This window comes from Schistosoma haematobium, chromosome 1 (assembly GCF_000699445.3).
Source record: "Schistosoma haematobium chromosome 1, whole genome shotgun sequence".
Taxonomy (NCBI): domain Eukaryota; kingdom Metazoa; phylum Platyhelminthes; class Trematoda; order Strigeidida; family Schistosomatidae; genus Schistosoma; species Schistosoma haematobium.
The window spans coordinates 21,104,392-21,127,390 of record NC_067196.1 but is presented as its reverse complement, the minus strand read 5'-3'; the positions used below and the strand labels follow the sequence as shown (position 1 = coordinate 21,127,390).

Sequence of the window (22,999 nt, the reverse complement as noted above, 5' to 3'; positions counted from 1 at the left end):
ATATCAATTTCACTGATTATGGAATTTTCAACTAACGTTCTTTCATAATATAAAACACAAAGAAATTTCTGTAAATCGAATTATAACGACATTCTGGTCATATTTTTTGTCCTGACTAAAAATTTATTCTAAATAAATATTAACAGACAAACTATTCAATGTATCTTTTTTCGCAAGTCAATCTAAGCTAGACCACCATTGAAAACCTGGAAGTACTGGACGACCGATTAAGGATGAGCACTGCTGGGGATTGCCAAACTAGGAAGGAACGACCAACCAGTATCCTCATACTGATAATATCTTTTTTCTCTTTAATTCTCATACAATATTCACTATTAATAACTGTGTAAATAACCATCTTGAATAGTTCATAGTTATTCATGTGGTTGAATAAAACTTAAAATAAATTACATTTTCATACATGATATCATTCACTTTCTAAATGAATTAATTTAATTCAACTTACACTAATGTCATCTGTAAAATCAATAAATGAATGTAATTTGTAATCTAATGAATTATTTTTTGACACATTAACAAGTGAATAAGGATCATTTAGTCCACCTTTACTTCTCACTGGAAGTGGTGGTGATAATTTATCACTATCATCCTTCATTGTTAACGATTTTGTTGTTGCTGCTGCTGACATCGTCACCGTCGTCGGCGTCGTCGTTGATGTTTCCAATACCGCGGTTGTCGTTTCAGTTAAAAAATCATTTTGTAAACTTTTAAAAAACTCATTCATATTTCCTAGTGATGTTGATGACAACTCTTTCAGTTCTCTATTGTTCGACTGATTTTGTTGTTGTTGTTCCCACAGACTGAAAAGATTAGACATATCAGTTTTATTATTACTATTTAATAGTGATGAAGGTGAAATTACTGGATTATTATCATTAGTAGTTGTTGTTGTCGCAGTAGACGAAGAACAATAATAATTATTATAGTCAGTAAGTAAATTTCCAATCAATAGTTGATGTTCAACACTAGATAATGTTTTACTACGACTCCGTGTAGAATCTTTACGTTGATAATGTGTATTCCTTGATTGTGAATGAATTTTACTGTTATTAAGATTATTGGAATTATAATCATTAGAGTGATAAGCATTAGGAGATTGTTGTAAATCATCAAGAGTTGATGAGAACGGTGGATTTAATTTTAATAAATCTGCAATATATGGACCAATTGGGGCAGTATCCCATGGTGGACAAAATACAGTACTAGCTCGACTACTAGCTCCAGGTGATGATGTATTAGATTCAAGTTTGAAACTTTTATTTTGTTGAGAATCTGATGATATTTGATGACGATAAGAGTGTGGATTATTATTTTGTTGTTGTTGTCTACTGTTTGAACTTTTATCCCAAACATTTTGTTCACTTTGATAAATCTCATGAGGCAGTGATATCCTTGGAGCAGACAACAAAGTTAATGTTGGACATTCAGAATTAACTGATTTTGTTACAGTTTCTGATATCAGTGCTGTTGTTGTCGTTGCCGTCATCGTTATAGCCGTTGACATGGTTAATTTCTTTACTTCTATATATGAGATAAAAAATAATTTATGAATAAGGAATCGAAAATTCTTATTTATTTTTGTTGAGATTATGTCCAAAATACTATTGTTTAGCAGCTGGTGTGTAAATAAAAAGTTTCTAATATGAGTAATTTATCCAGACATTTGGTCAATAGTTCCATTTGATCTCCCATATCTTCAGAATCCAGTTAAATCAGAAAACTTGCATAATTTGAATTAACCATAACAGTTATTAAAAGTTTATTTGGTGAGACCAAAATTTATAGACGACCTTTGAGAGACACTAGACTGACCTTGAGAGTGTTCATTTAATAACCAGGACCAAATGAGGGTTATGAACTTGTGTAATGAGTTATAATTTACAGTTGTTGGTTAAGCTTAGGAATTAGATTTCGGGTTTTCATCACGGATTGACATCAGCTATTATGCCAAAACTCTATTTATCCAAATTGATGGATGAATTTCGCGCCAAAATCCGAGATCTTTTATCTTATACGTGATTGGTTCGTCCATAAATAATGGTCTCGACGATTATTTTTATTTTTAAACCCCTCCAAGTACTTTTCTCTTCAGATGATTAAGAGATTTTATAGGAAAATGTGGTATATATTTTAAATAATCATAACTAAACATCTTATTTTATGGGTTTATTTTATTTCACCATTATGAACAACATATTGTTTTTACCAATAGGTTCGTTATTTTAAAGCGAACACATTTATGTGGACAATGAACAAAAGTCAAAGTACCGAACACAGATAAAACAAAGTATTCAATGCTTCATTTTATCCTAATGGTTTCTTTAGTTGAAAGGTGATTTTTTAAGTGATATGAGGGGAATAAGTCACATAGTATTGATAATGCTATGTCTGGTGAAATTATTCCTTAAAACGGACAAATTGGCTTCACTAATGTCAAGTCTTAATATATAGAAATCATATTTATCTTATCCAGTCTGCAACTTATACAACAGTAGAATATTATAGTTCAGTGCTTAATGCTGTCTAACAGAGGATTTTAAAAACTTGAAAAACCACTTAAAAAGATAATGTAAAAATAAGCTGTGAAGGTTTACATTTTCCCATTGTTATTCGCTAGTGCCAAATTCCACCAGTTTATCTCTACTAACGCATAGCTTTCTCCGACATTTGTCTCGATTTACAAACTGGATATCCTTCATTATCTAAATGTCATACCTACTGAACTGGTTATGATCTACCATTGCTCATTATCGTAGCGGACAAAGAACATTATGGAAATTATGACCAGAGGTTCTGGTTTCAATCCCTAGTGAGAAGATTAACAGTATGAAAAAAGAATATCCTAAATGAGGACAGACCGTGACTTCTAGATTCCAGTATCAACCATTATGTAAAATACTATATAATCACTCACAAATATGGTTAGATTAATTTATTCAATCACTTAAACACTTTAAGATAATATTAAATTATGCTAGGATCAAAAGATGAAATAATCAAAATGACTGCTGAAATCACGCGTTACAAAATAAATAAACCACTTAAATAAACATCAAAGTTTAAAATACTTTCAAAATTTGTCGGTTAGCATAACAAATACAATTTTTACTAAATAAAATTTATTAGGATGAATTACGTATCACGATCAGAACAATAACATACATAGATCGCTTAACACTGTCATGCAAATGATATGACAGTACAAACGGTTTTATTATATATAAATAAAGTGATATAATGAGCGATAATGTAGTTACAAATTCGACTAATTGTTTAGTGGATGACAATATCATGCACAAAATCATATGAATTCAGTAGGAAATGATAAAGTGGGGTACGTGGTTACTGAATTAATCATGTGTTTGGGAGATTAATAGTGATATTGAACCAATAATAATAATAACACAAAAGCATGTAAATAAAAATAAGAAAGACAATAATGTTTGACCAAGAAATGTTGTACGTACATTAGTTAAATGAGGTCTTCCCATGGTTAGGCCTATTATTGGTTTATTGGCCAAGGCAAGAGACGGTCTTGAAGATTTTTCTTTTGTACACAGTCTCGACTTTTTAATCCGAAAGGCTATTGCTCTTACTGCTTGAAAAACTTTGAGTCGGACTGACTTTGGTTAAGAATTACTAACCTGATAAATTGTTGAAAAAGATTGACTTATACTCGCATGATGATCAGTTTGCACTTAATGGGCTAGTATTGAGTTGTTTACTGCATTGACTACATCTTTACTCAGTCACTTGGGATGATGTTCATGAATACGAAAATATAATGTTGTTTCAATCGTTTTTCGGCCACGATCTAGAAACTCGATAACGAGCTTATTATATTGTCCAGATACTTTTCGACATGATGTTCTGTCATCTGAAAAGAAACTACTGAGATGATTTGCCAATGAATAACAGTCCCATCTTCAATTTGAATTCACCTACGACTTTACACGAGATTGAATCGATAGCACTCAGGTTCTTCAGTAAGCACTTTACTTTCAGACCATTGAAATGAAATTCAATGTTGCAAGAGTTTACGAGGTTGTAAAAAGGTTCTACTAAGAAATTTCCAATAAAAAAATGAAAATCTTATAGAGTACCATCTGATCTCTAGTAATACTTTAGATAACATCAAATCACGGTGAAAATGTACATTGTAGTACATTAGTCTTTACAGTTCACTTAAATCATTGTGACAATATTTGAATTGTTTTTTTTACTTAGGTTTACTTACGCCTGTTACTCCTAAAAAAGCATAGGCCGATTTGACTCGGTTACATAACGTTTTTAATAAATCATTCAATATATCCATCAGCCAAATATTTATTGCTTAAGTTAGATAATTAAATATAACATTTCCGTTTTCTCATAAAAGATTTATTTACAATTACCGTTTAAATATGTTAACTCACTTGAATTTTGTTCAATATCTTGGAAATAATTCTTATTTAATTCCATATCAGTTTCAAAGCAAATTGTATGATCTCCATGTAGTATATCATATTTCTTGGACTTATCATAATGGTTTACAAATGTATCAGTAACATCTGATGTCTCTAAGTCTGGGTGATAATTACTTTGACTATTCAATGTTTTTGAATAAATAATTTTAGTGACCGGTTTATACGTGGATGAGTCATTTTTTATTTCGTCCAGTTTTTGCATGACTACTTTGGATGATAACGGCGGTGATGATGAACTAGTAGGTCGATGATTATTTTCAGAAATTGTTTTAACTGTTTTCTGTCTATGTGTTGTATCCGCCTCGTTTTCATCGTACATTCTAGTAATTTTCTCAGTCTATCAAATGGAGATGAAAGAGAGGGAAGGACATACATATAATAACAAAAATCAACACACTCACGAAACTGTAATCACAGTGAAGGTATTTACCTCCAGCTGAGATGATTCTTTTATACGGAGTATTCATAAATGATCATATGGCAGATGAATTTAAACATTTAAAATAAATGGAATAAGTTTTACAGTATGGGGGTTTGTGGAGATTGTAGTATTTTAACAGTTGAATTCACGAGTCGATCTAAGGTAGTCTATGATCTTGAAGTTCGACCTTAACACCGTTGGATGCCGGATCAGTGGTCGAGAGGTTAAGCATTCGCGCGCGAGACTGAAGGTCTTTGGTTTGAGTCCTGCGTGTGAGGTCGTGAATGCGCGCTTTTAGAGAGTTCCATATTAGTACTAAACGGTCATCCAATACCACCAGTTCTTCACTGGTGATCTAGCTTAGATGGATACATGAATTCAACTGTTAACATAAGTTTTTGACAGACAGAATCAAGACCGATAACTTGGAATTGTCACTTGGCGATCTATTTTGATTAACAGTATGCTTTATTGTGAATCAAACCCTAACTCATCACCGTTTATAACTATCTGCTGTTAATCGATCTTCTATACAGAGAATCTTCCATTGAAGTAAAATAAGGCAGACTAGTACTATTTGATATGAACTCTGACAAAGCGCAACTTCTACTAAACAACCTGAGTAACACTTCAAGAATATTTCTGATATGTTTTTCTTCTTCTAAAAATAGAGCCACTGAATTTCAAACTGAGTCATGTTGGTAGACGTAAAATTTCTGATTAGAGTCCGTTAAGGGTTAGGTGTTATAGCTAAAGATAGACTGTAGTAAACCAAGGGTATTCCCTATTTATCTCCCTTCAGATCTTAAGTTTAAATTTTATCTCTTATATATCAAACCTCTCAATTTCATTTTTCTTTTTTAACTATATTCTCCACTTAGTTGGATTTAGATGGTGACTAGCAGTGAAATCCAGGATGTGCGTTTCGTCCTAAGTAGGATTTATAATCTGTATGTGACTGCATTTCAGTGTTGTTGATCACATTGAGCTTCAAACGCTCAACACGTCATCCATTGAATTGCTAAATTCAGATAGCCACCGCCCTGTGTAACAAGGATGAACTTAATCTGTAAGTGTTTGTGTCTTCCTGTTGCTGATGTTGAGAACAGCAATTGATCAGTTTTTTCGGACCAAAATATGTGTCCCGCATCCCACTGCTAGCAAATATCTAGCTTCAATTAAGAGTTTGTGACCAAACTTCAGTATCCAATTAATTCGCACAAGATGCACGCATTATCGAAAGAGACTGATCAATTACAGCGCCCAACATCAACAACGACAAGATACATACAAATACGTACAAATCATATTATTTATGTTTAGCCTATATAATTGATGTTATTATAATTTTAACTCGTCCAACTTCCAGATGATTAAGTTCTTGTCACAGTAATGATATAATGTAACAACCTGAACTGATATTCAATAAACTGAGATCTGTCGAAATCTTCATTTCCACTGATTGAATAATTCAACTGTTAAGCATCGATCATTATGATAAACAAATTTGTTGATAAAAATCTTCAAAAGTGAACTAATCAATTTACACCATTAGTCCATGAAATTAGTGACTTTCTACTACACTAAAAGTCAATAAGTACGCTGAATAGCTAAAAATAAATTGGACTCATATTCAGTTAAAGTATAGGTGACATAAAAAGTAAAACTAGGCTGTGATGATTCATTTCAATACCAATATATAGGTTCAGTAGTCAATAAACTTTAAGTTTTATATCTCTTTCAGACTACAAAACAAAAATTATCTTGCTTATTAAAAGAACACAGTTTCAGTAGACGACTTATATAAATATGATGTCATGTGTATTACAAATTTTTATTACATAAAAGGTTACGTAGTCAACTTTCTGGTAAGAATTGTCCTCAAAATTAACCACGCTACTCAGATGTCTAAACCAGGGGGAGATGGAAGTCGAATGTGTAACCTACTGGTTAAAAATTGAGGAATTCAGCCATTAGGTTATAATTAGTCAACGCATATAAATTTTTTATAAATATAAATGTATTACTCAACTTATAAACATAAAGCAAGGAGCGAAATCCCTTTCAATATCTAATTCTAATGAAGCAAGATGAAAATCGACAATTTATCAAACGTTATTATGTGGCTTCGCTGATGTCAATGGACATGAACCATTGTGGACATACTTTAGACTGCGAAAATGTCGAGAGTTCAGACACATCAAAGGCAAAGAAGACCAGAGGATTTTTTGGAGCTCATTAGCAGTCAATAAACGTACCAAAACTGACCTAATTCACTAACCAGTTAGCAAAATCATGGACAAATACGGTATCAGGAATCAGGTCGAAGGGGAAGATGATTGGAACAGATCTGTCAGTAATGACAGGACAAGAGTCAATAGCAACTAATAAAGATCAAAGTCGAAAGGATAGGCTGACATTCACAGGTGGGAAGATTCGAACAGCTCATCTTTACATAAAGTTTGTGCTGACGATACCATCCAGAAAGACAGTGAAAGCCTCTCGACTAAACCATCCATCTTAGACAACGAAACTCCACTAAAAACAATTTACCAAATTTATTCAAAGTACTGTGTTTGAATTTAGTTTCATAAAAATTTGTTCCGTTTTTCTTTTACTGTCAGTGTTGTGCTGGATTTCCAGTCAAACCTTTCCACATCTAGATTTAATGTGAGTCGTTTGGTATAAAAATGCCTCCGAAAATTTGTTTCATCAATTAACATACTATTGAATTAGCCTGACAGTAGTCTTGTGTACATATTCTCACTAAATATTATGTTAGTTTATATTGTTCGTGTTGAATAGTTAGAATTTTGAAAACAGCTAATAATCAGGTAATCTGTTCATCGTTTTTCGCACTGATATCATTCGTTTTAAATGTGCCTAATTTTTTGACTTTTACTTTTTAAATTATGATTGGTCGCATTTTATAGTGTAGGTAAAATAACAATTGTATCTACGAAGTGGATGGGGCAGTTAAACTTGACCCCAGGAATATCACAGCTCTAAAATCTTCAAAAGTAGATTACTCAGGTATTTCCATATTTTATAGACTTAACATTTTTCTACCTAACCTTTCACTTACACTTTTATGTCAAATGAAATACTCGGCATTTCTTAGATACTCACTTCTTGAGTATTAGTCATTTTTCGATTATATGGTTTACCTTAAACGAATTCAGAACTTGTTGGAATATAGAACTGGTTTTTACCACTGATCGACGTTAGACACTGAACCATTGGAAACTAATGACAAATATATAGTTTTTTCGTCCTGGTTTGGAACATTTCAGAATCACAAAACTTTGAAACTGCGTAAGATCAGGACCAGGATAATTTGAATTTTCAACAAGCACATTAACATCTAGAATCCTAAACCGACGGTGCGAATTATTTGATCGCAGTTAATTCTCAATACCGTTCATTCATTATTCCATATCATCTATGGATAGCTGCATTACATCAACAGTGAAGGTACTCAAACAACTTTTTAAATGGTTTGCTAGTTGAGATTATCTACAACGTCTTCAATGTTCAGAAAACGTATCGTACCTAGCACTTTTTGGATTTTTCCGTTCGTTTAGTAGGTTAGTATAGTATATTGGATAGTTATTCTCACCAAACATTTAATCTCGAACCACAGATTTCACACTACTTGTGTTTTTCATCTGGCATGACAGGTTGGGAGGAATGTGCTCATAACAGACATTTGCGAATAAATCCAGTCGTCCTTTCATTATTATTATTAATATTTGATAGTTGTATCATATAAAAATGAATCGCGAAAAAGATTTCATTCAGCTAGATCATATTAAACAGCTAAAAACACTTGTCTAACCAAAACTCGTTTTTTTTCAACCATAAGGAATAAATCAGAGAATGGAGAAAAAATACACATCAGTAACTATGGGAACCGAGCTCCGTACTAATAGACTGTATGACAACGTTCGAAATTTAGAGGTTGACAAAGAGTAGATACAATATAGCAATGTAATCTTTTACTTTCCATTACACCATCTACCAGCCTCAACTATTTGTTTCTAATAGTTCGAGGATGTGAGCTATTATATAGTACATTTTATTTGATGATTCAAACAAACAATCAATAGTCTCATGGATTAGTATTATCTCTTGATTGTAATACAACCTGAACGATAATGGGAATCTTCTGGAAAATAATTAATTCGGATATAGTTTGTATCACAAGCCGGCTTTAGTTAGACAACTGTTAAAAACCATTGTGACGGAGGGTAGCTGTCTTGTCTTAGAATGAAATTTCATTCACGACATTACCTCAAATGGAACTCAGGACCAACAGACTTCGTTACTTGTCGATTACCTTATAGGTACTAAGCACCAAACGATACATATTTCCAACATTCCGTCATTTCACAATATTAGCCATCATCCACTCCAATCATTAATAGCTATCTCATTCTTATCAACGACTAACAAAACGTTCCATTGAATAACATGAGTAGCTGTAATAATTTACAGCCGTCTAGTGACTTTTATTTTAGTAGCATTTATTTCAGTAGTATATCGAGTTTCATAAATCATGTAGATAGAGGTCGATCGAAAAATAAGTTCTTGTACTTTTCTTCTTTTCCAAAATATGCCAATTCTCTGAAACAACAGTCCAGGCTATCGTTCTATATGATAATGATAATAGTTTCAAATATTATTATTGACTTTAAAACGATCGAAATTCCAACCTTACACCGTTTTCACGAACTAACCAACTTAATTTTTAAGCATACGTGAGTGATATTTCCACTAATCGATGTCAACTGAAGAACGGATGGGAACTAAGAAATACTGTTTCATCCTTGTATAGTTTTTCTCCGTAGCGCTCAGCATGCTTGAGTAGTCATGGTTGGTTAAATTAAACGATGTCAGTGGTGAAGCGGTTACTAACTAACGGTATTGACTGATCATTGCATTATATTTCAAGTTGATTGAATTCGAAAATGTGGATCACTGAATTCCTATTCGCGTTCTAAAAGTAACGTTTTCCTCCGCACAACTTGTAGGTCCAGGTTTTGATCTATGAAGTCCAATGAAAATTTTCAGTTGTTCCAACCATGATCACAACTTCACTAAGCCAGTAGGTAAAGAGATTGTGAAAATCGAGAATTTTTTAACACAAAAATAATAAAGATCTAGAGGGCATGATCGCTTTAAAAGATTACTAATCTTTCAGAGGTTTATAATCGATTTTCCGTATCTTTCAGCAAACTATTTTGCTCTACAGAGTCATCTTCATTCAAGTGAAGAGTTTTAATTGAATCTTTTATCAGGCCATAGACTCTCCTATATTCCCAGAAAACATTTCTCAGTTTTTTATAACATTTTTAAAAAGGTTAGCCAAATATTTAATGAAGTGAATTTCTAAGAACAAAATCCAAATCCTGTCAATCATTTATATGGTACAATGGTGTTTATTATATTCCATACATCTATAAAGGCATGATTTAGTTGTTAAAATTATTTCGAATGAAGAAATAAACTCGAGTTTATTAGAATGTATTTTGGAGGGAATCTGTGCCAGATTAAGTAGGCTCAACTTTTGAGTTCCCTCTCATGTCGTATTTCTTTTTGTTGTATGACTGAACAGTAGATTTTTTTCTACTAATCTTATTTAATCTAAGTACTATTGTGTTGTGCGCTACTTATGCGAACAGATAGAAGTAGTATGTATCAAGAACTGAAAGTAGGATTATTACCGACAGAAGAGAAAAATGAATGGAAAAGAACCGAGAGCAAAAGCAATCGAAGTAGCAGTAGAAATAAAAGAATGATGGAGTTTGTAAGAAACAATTCAAGATGGTCAAATGATGTATTCAATTCATTACTTTCATATTATGTAAACGCAGTGTGTAATTTCGCACAATACAATAAATTCGTTTATCCTATCCTAGTCTTCGTTTGTTAAACGATACACACATACTTTGCCACAAAGATCTTAATAACATGTCCGCTAGCATTGCTTTTTAAAATTTCTAGCAAAACAGCTGATAGTTGCTTTCTTGATTCTGATTAGATCATTTTCACCACAAATGTTGGCTGATATTCCAAACTAGGATAAGATAATTGTAAATTTTCTATAATTATCCATAATTTTGAAAATGATAGTAATGCTTAATAAAATCCAGTTACGCTTTAAATAAATTTCCACTAAACTCTCAGTCAGAAATGTATCAAAAGATAGTAACATCCGAAGTCTAACGATCAAACCACCGCTTGAACATTAAAATAGACAACCATATAATAATAATAGTCATGGTAGTATTTTTCACTAACCTTATCTGTAGGCAATATGTTATTGCGTAAACATGTTGAACTTTCCCCTAGAAATAATAATCCATGCCTACGATTATAACTGTCATTATTACCATCATTGTCCAAACTGTTGTTAGTGTTATTATTATTCTCATTCAAATTTGCATTAAACAATAATAAATCTTCATATGGCTGTGTTCGCTTAGATGTTGATGATGATTGTTTTTTCAGCGAATATGCGCGTCTTAATTTTGGTTTATTGCTTGTATGCAAAGGTTCAGATATATTGTTATTACTCTTATGTTTACATGTATCATTTATTGTTGACATTGTGGTTATTGTTCCTGGAGTATGATTGTCTTGATATGATATGTCTTTTTTCAACTTTGCATAACATGCTCCTGATACTGTGGTTGTTGTTGATGTTGTTGTTGAACATTTCAATGAAATTGAAGAGAAATTATTGTTTAAGGAATCAATTGGTGGATGCGATGAAAAATTATATTCATCTATAGGATAAGCTGTAGCTTTCATAACAAATACATGTCCAACTGTTTGAGGTGTTGCTAAATCATTCAAATTTAATGAATATCTAAAGGTTACATAAAGAAATATTTAATAAATATTTAGTTATATATGTAAATAATAAATATGATTGAGTAATTAATAATTGATAAGTTTAGAATTATCATGCCTATACAGTACATTTATCAATACATGTGAATATATATATATATATATATATATATATATATATATACTCCTAAGATTTCCATTATTCACATGCGGTAGTGTATATGTATGAGTGTGAATTGTTGTTTCATTTACAAGTGTTATCCAGGCATTTTGTCCATTTCAATCATAAATGCATTATTAAATTACAATATTGTAATGAATAAATGATAATTCGAAATAGACTGGACTGAGTTAATAAGAAAATGTTAATGTATATAACAATAATAATAATAATAAATCGAAAATATTAGCACTTTTTACTTTAATTTGCTTTAATTGATTTTTAGTTATAGTTAATATTTACACAGTGATCTAATTTTAATCGTTTAAAGATCCTCGTCAAATTTTTCAGTAGTTTATATCATAGATAAGTTCATAAAAGTTAATTTGGAAGACATTCATATTCCTTTCTCTATTGTTTTGTCTATATGAGCACGATATTATTATTAGGGGCATTTGATTGGTATTCAATAGTTACTTTAATCTAACCTGTCCAATATTTTTTTTGATTATTAAATAATTGTGTTGTAGTGATACTAGTCGTTGGATGGAGAATGCTGGTGAGCGGCCTATGCTCTTTCACGTGGAGTAACAGGCATACGTAAGTAAGTAAGTAAATGATACTAGCCCTTAACAAAAATTGTTTACAAGGTAAATTTAATGTAAAAAAGGAAACTATACAATTAAATATTATCATGAATAAACAATATTTTCATTGATTTGTAACTTTATGCTTATAGAAACCTTAACTCAAATTATTAATCGATTTTTATTCCTGTAACACCTAGTCTCATATTAGAATATCATAAAGAAAATTAAATATGGTATAGTAAGTTTAACAATGAAACATGATACTTATGAGTTTTGAAAAAAATATCTACCGTCGTACCCGAATTTCCATCTGATCAACCGTTTTTTTTTGCAGGATAAACTTACAATAAAACTTTACAAGTTAAATATTAGTTTCTTTTATTCCATACTAAGTTTTATATCTCTATATTTATTTTGATTACACAGATATCTGATATGTAAAACATTATGGTTTCAAACGGGTTCGAACTCTACTTCATCTACTTTCATTCTCCTATTCATATAAATAGTTGGACACAAATTCGAATATATACACATGTGACTGGTTAACATTACTAGACTCAAAAAGACTAATCGTTTCTAGATATTCTTCACTCAAATTTGGGAACGTTTTGATAGTATGCACTCTGAACCCTGTTCATAACTAAATACCAAATCTTAATTTCTTATGGTAAGTGGTCTATTTGTTAGCGGAATAAAACGGTTTATAGTTTTTAGCTTGAATTATGTCCTGATATGTCATAAATATTCGTCAATATAGTCGATAATTACTTACTTATACTTCAATGAAAACCCAGCTGAACAAGTCGTAAAAACTGACAGTCCGAATTTTACTCGAGTGAAAATCTATTAATCAATTTATAGATGTGTTTCATTTTCTTTACCACTCATCCAGTGAGTGTTTCTGAATTCATGCTGATTTTCACGATGAGACTTAAACTCACTACCTATCTCTGAACAATAATAACACGAGGTTATGGAGTCTCGATAGTCAGTAACATATTCTATGATGATGAAAAGTGATAAATTCTTTTAGTAGTAACATGTAATATTCACTAAAATTTGCTGAATGAAGCTGATTGGCCAAATGTGTTCTGGAGAATTCTTTACTCTTATAGTATTCATGGCAGGCTTCCTAACAAATAATAACATTCTATAAACTTCAGAACCGATTAAAATTTCGTCATTCAATTCAACATTACTTCAACGGACATTATGTTATAAACTGTTGGTCTATAAAAATAAATAACTTGTCATAGTTATGACAAAAATCGAATAATACATGTTGAACTAAACTAGTAAAAGATATAACTAACCTTGTATTTTTATAGCCTCCTATTTCTTGATCCACTAATGCATCGTAATCCGATAATGTTTTGTCGATATTACCAGTTTCTTTTCCATTAAACTGTAAATTATCATCTCTATTATCATTAGTATCATAATAGTTAAAACTAGTGTCAACTCTTAGCTCGTTGTTCAAACATCCACTTGAATAAATTGGATTAGTTGCAGTGTCTTGGTAATTCACGGTATCATTATAATGATTAGTATTTACAATACGTGTAAAGTAATTTGGAAGTTTTAAATCGTCGCATATACTACCAGCACAGTTTTTAGTAGTATGACTAGTATTACTTGTTGTATGTACAATGGGATTACACTTCATAGCATTAGTGGTTGAATTCCCTACACTATCATTTACCAGATTCATGCATACAGGCTGTATAGTTGTTTGGTGAGTCTTAAGTACAAATTGTTTATCATATGCATCTGATGTCAAATGGGATCTATCTGATGGTAATGAGATTTGATGTTTTAATTGACGCTTTTTATCTTGTGAGTTGACAATTTCAAGTGGAAAGTTTAAATCATGATACTCAGTGTTACCTTTACTACGAGTACTTGTTTTTGTTGGTTCACAAGATGTGCTGTTTAAATGAAAAGCTGAAGTGAATAATTTTCCCTCTTGTGATTGATTATTAGTGTCGGTATTTGCAGCGGTAGTAGTGGTGGTAATGATGATGGAAGTATTAACCCCGGTGAATGTATTGGTTATGTTCATAGGATGTTTTGTATTTTGGTTCGGATTCCATAAACGCCATGCCTGTGTCTCAACAGTTTGGACTGGATTTGAAGATTTAGCTTGCAAAAGAGCATCCCAGAATTCGTTTTCAGCTCCTTCATATACCTGAAAGTTATGTGAACATATGTGTTAAAGAGGTAGATTTCATAAGGTAAATCAATATGTAGATCAATAGAAAAGTGCAGAGACCTAAAACGTTACGTAGGATTGTATGAAGATAGTCAAGTAAACTGCATAACTGATGCTTACTAAAGTTTTCTATATTACGTACGGTTTAATTTCAGAGCTTTCTTTGTCACTCTGGACGCTGTTACCATGGAGCTGTAAGCTCATGGAAAAGTAAGCTCTCCAATTATTCTGCAAGCACTAAGTCAGTTTGTTTCAACGAATTTGTCTCAGGTTAGTTGTCATGGCAGGTTTTACTGTCCTTTTTTGTCAGTGCATTCCCGCTGGTTGCTTAGTTCATTTAACCCTTGACCATTTCTACATGGAGTGATCTGTATCGAATTGTCGGTTGATTTCAGTCAACGGCGTTACGAGGAAGGTTACATGAAGCTAGTAAAACCTGAAAAGACAATCAATCAAAAGCAAGATCACCAATAAGGACTGACTTACTGTTTGTCTAATAGTCAAGAGTGATGAATTCTACTTAAAGTTGAGCCTCATGATGCTGTCCAGGATGAAAATGAGGGGTTCACAATTAAACCAACTGAGAAAACGAAACACTACCGGAAAGATCTTACGTGACCTAAAAATTGTCTCGATCATTTAAAAACCATGAAGCTTATCGCTTCTGTTAACCAGTACATCGATAAAACAATTATGTTAACGTTCTGTAAACGAAGCATGTTTCCTGTTATCCAGTCTATTACCGGTTGGACGTTGATCAACTACATTAAAAGTAGAAAATTTTCCAAGCTTTAACTGATTAAAGAATAAACAAGCTGTTGGTATTTAATCAGTCCCTAAAACCCCCAATCTTCCAAGTTTGGGGAAACCACCAAAGTCAAATGACCTTCACCAAGGTTTAAGGGAGATTTTGAGGAAATACTGGGGATTTGGGGAAATGGCACCAAAACCTCAAAATTTCCCCAAAATGGGTCAAGTTTTCACAAAAATTGGGAGATTGGGCCGTTAGAATTCTTTATTGTTTTGCCATTTATTTAGTTAATTACAACCGTAAGTTTATGTTTATTCCCTACAAAATTTGCAACTCTACATGTCCTTCATTTAATCATGATTAACGAAACTTTGCTCTTGTTGGTTGGTTGAGTTTTTCATGGCTATCTTCTCCTTCTCCTAATTCCACCAATCTTCTTTGATATCACAAGTAAATTTTATACTCGAAATCATTTTTTCAGATTTGTTGAGGGCCAGTAAAGAGTGAAAAATATTTCATTCATATTATTAAGTTGTACCACAGGTACAAGTCAGTCAGTCAAGAGAAACGTAACACCTAACAAAATATGTGCATTGGTATAAGCACGCACATAATGTCAGTACATTGAGATGAACACCAATATGGCACTAATGTCAGTGATAGTAAAAAGGTATCACCTAATTTCAAAACACAGGACCTAATAGAAGGTAAAGATTATACGAATCTGCTCAATGTTACACAGCATCTCCAACCACTATTCACGATAATCATATGAATCCACACGACATACTTTTTATATAAAAACACAGCTTAGACTAACAACTATGAATATGTTCAAGTCATTAAACAGAAAATCGTAGAAGAAAACCTGCGTAGCAAATACCAGTAAATTCATATTCATATTGTATATAGTAAGCTTTTCTTATAAATTCATCACTTTTTCAAACCGTCATTCTGCGCGACGGTAAATTTGTAGTAATAAGATAAAATTTAGTCAACTATATTATAATTATTGTGATACGACACATTTTTACTGAATTTAAGTAACTAATAGCAGTCTATTTCACTTTTCCAAAAATGAATTCTAACCCTTACTAATAACCATTCATAAATATCTGGCTATTTGAATTCGGTAGCTCAATGGATAGCATGCTGTGAGTTCGGAGCAAAGGGTGTTGGGTTCGAGTCCCCAAGTGAACATAAACACTAGGATGCAAATGCACCCATTTGAAGATTCCCAATCAAGACAAAGTGAGTGTTCTGAATCCCACTACTGCCCATAATCCATCTTTTCTATATTGAACCACATTTAGTCATGTGGAATTATGATCCATGGCACTTAAATACTTAACGTAGAATTAATTGTAATGTTGTTCAACTTTCGGAATTGAGGAAAATAGAAGCAACTGACTGATTGCGCTTTGTAACAAATGTTTATTTATTTCTATTACTTGTTCAAATTTATTAGAAACTAATTATATAAAGCTAATATCATTGAAAAAAGAAAGGGTGGTTTGCAAAAAAGTGTGTAATAGTTTGTAACCAGCTACTGGACATTCTATTATTGACTGTAATGAAATATTGTGTTTTACTTTTCCATACCTGTTGACGTACATCTTGATGCAGTTTTTATGTAATTATGCGTTAATATGAAAATATACGGGAGAGAGATCACGGACGTGTTCCGGATAAACAAATTGATCGTGACTCTAATTGGAAGATGAAATGGACAATTTTACTATTTATCGGAAAAAACTTTCCTCCACAAACAGTCACCTTAATATAAATGCTTAACACTGAAACTCTTTAAAACAATTTTTTGAATTGGATATGTTGGAAAATCTTTTTATTATCTTTCTGTGATTTTTTTGGTTGAAACTATAAAATTTTGTCCATTGTGACGTCAGAAAAATATTTGGTAAGAGTATAACCGTGACCACAACAGATAGATGTTAAAACAAACGAAAGAACATCAGGGATAACTGTTTAATCCGAAACATATTTCTGTGGTTTATATCTAACGTTTGTCGACCAACCTTATTACTCAAGCGTTCAAAATAAATTAGTTAGTATGAGATTCAAATTAATATACTAGTTGTTGGGTGGTTAGAAGTGATCGATATGAAATTCTAAAGCTGGGTGTCTTGCTATCTGTTACTTTTCATGAAAATAAACCTTCAGCTTTTGGCTAGTTCATGTTACCTGCACGATCCGAACCCTAGTTACCTTGATTCATAGTCCAAGACATTACTGAATCCCCCTCTAAGACTCATCTTTGAATTGATTAATCACTGAGTAGTAATTAGTGTAATGTTTGTCTTGAAATGTTCTACAGCAATACACCCAGTGCATTAAGTAGTTTACTATGCACATGCACCAGCATTTGTCTGACAGCTATTGCAAGAGGGTTAATAATACCTTTGACTTACCGCAGTATAGTAAATGAACCAGTGTTCAGACCGAAAATATAAGTCATATATTCGAGTCAGTTTCTCTTCAATCTGTATAAACATACTAACACATGTGGTATTTAGCTATATCTAATGCTTAAAGCGTAAAGATGTTACAAGACTGATTAAATTTAAGGAATTACATCAATGAAGCTCATTGATTATCCAATGAAGTTTTGCCTGATCATCTAACTAATGTCCTGTAATAAGACTGAATAAACTTGATTGGCTTTATTGTATTCTGTCAATTTCATATGATTAGTGATATTTGAATTAGTGGCACACTGGATTTTTATTCAACTTTCGATAGTTTTGATAAGTGGTTTACGTGAAACATTTTGCTTGGAATATGACAGTGTGATCATTGAACAAAGAAGAAATTTAAGCAAAACTGACAAGTTGACTGAAAAGTTGACAGTTTACATTTAAAAAAGTTGGTATAAATTATTATAGTAAATTTATACGTTAATTTATTAATAGAAATGTACTATTATAACACTATTTAGCAACAGCACATACTAAAGATAGGATTCGTGAAACTCTGTGCAGGTTCATATCATTATTTGAAAGCGTTTGGATAATCCTGTTGTTTATATTCTTGGTTGAATTTCGGGTCAGTTTTTGTTGGAATACACAGATTCTAAACAAATGGTCTCAACAAAAACACTTTTTAACGAGTTTTTTGTAGAATGCATACTGTGACAGTCAATACAGGGGTGTATTTATCCCAGTTGATGGGTCCCAAATAGGACGAAACGCGCTTTTTGAGTTTAACCGCTAACCAGAATCCATTCATACATATTTATTCACCGAATATTAAAATGTAAAATTATATAATTCCTGGTAATCATATGTTTATTATGAGGAACCGCGGAAAATGAAATAATTCCAATCATACGACTGTCTAGTCTGTCGTAATGAGAAAAAGCCATTACTTATTCTAAATATTATCAATTCTACGTTATTAATAAGTAAAGTGTAGAAATTCTACAGTAAATATATTATTTGTTAGTTATTATTAGAAACTGTAATATTTTTAGTCCACTCGAGGATTATATATTCAGACAAAGTACTTCTATGTGTGCGTGTATGTGAGTGTGTAAACGACGTCTATAAGCGTAAATAAAACCTTTAAAGTGAAACATACCACCACATTTTTAGTTCACTATAAGGATATACTTGCACACAAACACGGGTTCATCTTTAGATAATCTAAACAGTTATTTACAGTCACTGATGTATCTGCGTACTTTACCAGTCAAGTCAAGATTTCGACAGTTAATATGAGGAATGCAGACGGAGTTCACGTGATCTAAGTGTGAGATACAAAATGGTCCCGTACTAATTGTTTCATTTTGATTGTTGTTTATGAACGCAGTTTCCTAAAAACTTCAACTATTTCATCGAGGTGAACACTGCTTCCTACCTTGTAGCTTGAGAAACATTTTGAGTTCCAAGACTGCATACTTTTTTTGTGAATATGATTTCCAACGACAACCATTGCACAAATTGATGTCAGGTTGAAGAATGGTTCTTTAAACGATCGACCTGAAAATTTCTGTCTAAATGGGAAGACTAGGATGGTGGTTAACAGCGGAATCTAGGGTGCGCGTTTCATCTCGTTTGGGACTAATCAGCTGGATGTACCTGTTCCTCGTAGTCGACATTTACTCTGGAATTCGAACCTAGTACCGTACACTTCAAACTCTGTCGCGTTATCCACTTAGTTACTGAGACCAGATAATCACTGACTTATGAAATGGGATGAGGTTTAATTCGTTTGTATTGGTTGTTTAAATCTTCTCATTGAGGTCTAGTACATGAATTAAAATCCTGAATATCAATATGAGGATTTAAACAACCAATACAGATAAATTTTTCCTAAGTGTTTAAGGTCTGCTGTTTAAATTAGTAACAGACTTGTATATTGAACTATTGATTACATTAAGTTCATTAAATATGATGGTTTTATAATAATGGAATTCTGTGAAGATTATTCAATCTGGAGTTGATCTCAATACAAACTAATATCATTTAAGAAGAAACCTAATGGATACTTGGGAAGCGTTAGATAGTTGTATACATCCTAGTTCATCACGCCTAAAAAATAGACACACCTACAGGGATCTAACCAAAGATCCCTATATTTCATCACGAACACTGTGCCGCCAGACTACTGAGTTAGTTCATATTTTCAATATCAATAAATTTGTAACATTGGACAACAGTCATTCAAAAAATCGGTAATATTTGTCTCATTCCCAAAATATGTAAACTACCTTAGTTCATAACTTTCTACAGGAACTTCAGGTAAACTAGTGTTCACTTTCGAACTTCAAGGTTTTACCTTTGAGCTCATATTGTGTAGCGATTGCACATCATCTAATAATTTTAAACTGAACTATAATATTCACTTGGTATTGTTTTGCTTGTATCTTCCCACTGAGGCTTAAGAATGCAACTGACCACTCTGTTATTGGCATATGTGCATACTGTGCGTGTGCCTCGATATTGCCTTAGTTCATAATCTATTTGGTTACATTTTATGACCGGGAAACCCAGGACAGAGTTTGATGGGGAATTCTGGTGGGCGACCTATACTCCTCAACGAGGAGTAACGGGCGTAAGTAAGTGACTAAGTATGACCGAAAATTCTAATTGCACCAATATCTATATAAATTCCTTATAAAATACCATGACTTACCCCATTTTGATGACGTCGATTTTGATTTAATCGAAGAGAAGAACATTCAATGGATTCATTAATTTTATCAGTTTTATTTAAAGGAGATATTTTCTGAATAGTTGTAGTAATTATGGGAACATTTGAAGAAGACGATGATGATGATGATGATGATGGTGATAGAATATTTGTAATCTGTTGACAAGAATGTTTTTCTAATGACAATCGATCTACTTTGCTATTATTATCATTCGTTTTATGTAAATAATTATTTCTAAAATCTAATCTTTGTTTCATTGTTTTAAATAAATTATCTGCATGATTAATTTTATTATTATTATTGATATTTATGGGCTTCTCAATTTCTTTATGTTTTAATTTTGTTTCATAATGATGTTGTGTTGAACGATCATTTACTGAACTTGCTCTCGGGCGTATACGTGGTGTTGTTGTCGTTGTTGTCAGCTTATTATCTTTTTTATTACAAATGATATTCATTTGTCTCCAACGTGGATATTCTCGTGTCTGTTGTTGTGATATCTGATTAACTGACATATTACTATCTTGTTGATTTCTTAATTTGGATGATTTCATTGAATTTTGTGAAGTAAACAATTGTGAATTAGGAAGGAATGGATTTTTCAAAAATGGTTTATAGTCAACATTCCAATTATTGGTTGATTTCCAAAATTCTGTCGAATATTGAATTATAAGAATTGTGGTTTATTATTTTATTCACTTTTATAGAACGATAAGTAATTTTTTATCAATCTATTTGTAAACAATTCCAGTAAACTGAATAATAGAATGCATATACATAAATTAGCATTTCCACTCTGAAGAAGGAGATAAAATCGTTTCAAGTCGGTTGCGAAAATGAACTTAACCCAATCAATATCTGACATTATAACCAGCCCATTACTATGCATGTGACCTTTCGAAGGTTAACTATCTGTATGTTACATAAAGGGAAAATATAGCTACGATGTTTTAAAACACACACCTGCTACTGTTTTGTAGGTGTGTATGTGCATGTATGATAAAACTGTGATTCATTATTGCATTTCAAACCTACTTCTTTTTGTGTATCCATGACTCATTTATGCATACAGCTTTAGGTATGCATCGTCCTTCCTCCCCTTTATCTAATAAACTGTTTGGAATTAGTGTTAGTCAAACAATAAAGGAGAGCCAATCCATTACCGAAGAATTGATTTTTTATTACAGGGAAATCAAACTTTTTCGAGCAAAGCAATTAAATGCGATTACAAAGTTCTATGAAAACATACTTGTTTATTTACCTTAGTGTGTGTAATGATGATTATCAGATCATATGTTGAATGAAGTGAATGTCTACACCTTACTGGCACACAAACAATCAACAGATAGTTAAGGACACACAAACACATGTGTATACTTAAATAAATTAACATGTCATAATAAACTAATTAATAATCCAATGAAAATTTTCGATTTGAAAGAGGGAAATATACAATTAACTCCTCTTGCGACCCACCTGGGGTTACTGCCGTTCGTAAATTTGAATAGAAGAGATGGATTAATAAATCCCCACGAATATGACGTGGCAAAAACTGCGATGGAAAGTCTAAGACATAGTGACTTGGATATACTTAATCATCGACCTATACTCTGAGAGATACTGGGGCTAAGTAATATATATAGTATGTAGTAAATATAATTTCTATGTTCACAACATCCTATTTATCACCAGTTAAATCTTCAAGTCAAACAATATGTTCTTTGTATAATTTTACATTTAAGTGATTTTGAAGATAACTAAGATATATATATTTAAAATAACATATACTACTATTACTTAACTTGTACATTCACTCATTCCTTTATTCAAAATTGGAATGTTTCTTCACATTTCAATGTTAGCTTTGATTAGGAACAGATATAAATAGAAGAACCATTGAGAATTGAATTATAGGGAGATGAATAGTTTTCTTTCAGCAAAAATTCACTCAAAATATCATATCCACTCAAACTGAAGAATAAACTTCATAATCAATCATCTGATAACTATTTTTTTTAGAAAAACTTGTGATTGCGCAACTATAATTATTTTAGATCAGTCCTAGCAATTAGACTTAGTAAAATAAAATTTAAAAAAATACAACTAATGTAGTCCTTCTTTAAAAATATATGAAAATCGATACCAGTTGTATGAGAAATGATGATTCGTGAATCAGAAGGAATAATTTATGTCTTTCAGATGAATGACTTAGTTGCCAAGTTTTAATCGGCCTTTCTGTACAACATCATCATTAATGGTGGGAAAAAAAATGAAATGTTTACGATTATACGATTCGGTTCAAATAAATACAACATTACCAAAAGCTTAATTACCTACATCTGAT

The 22,999-nt window shown here is 32.0% G+C and overlaps 1 protein-coding gene across 1 annotated transcript in view; it reads right to left on the bottom strand.

Moving 5' to 3' along the window:
* Positions 1–22,999, bottom strand: part of MS3_00004756 (uncharacterized protein) — a 143,105-nt gene that overhangs the window by 73,888 nt on the left and 46,218 nt on the right. The window contains exons 6-10 of the mRNA XM_051212722.1: positions 20,637–21,307; positions 13,833–14,707; positions 11,212–11,782; positions 4,437–4,824; positions 467–1,542 (exon numbers count right to left, since the gene is read on the bottom strand). Of these exons, the coding sequence (XP_051073386.1) occupies positions 467–1,542; positions 4,437–4,824; positions 11,212–11,782; positions 13,833–14,707; positions 20,637–21,307 (3,581 nt within the window). The remainder of the gene's footprint in view (positions 1–466; positions 1,543–4,436; positions 4,825–11,211; positions 11,783–13,832; positions 14,708–20,636; positions 21,308–22,999) is intronic.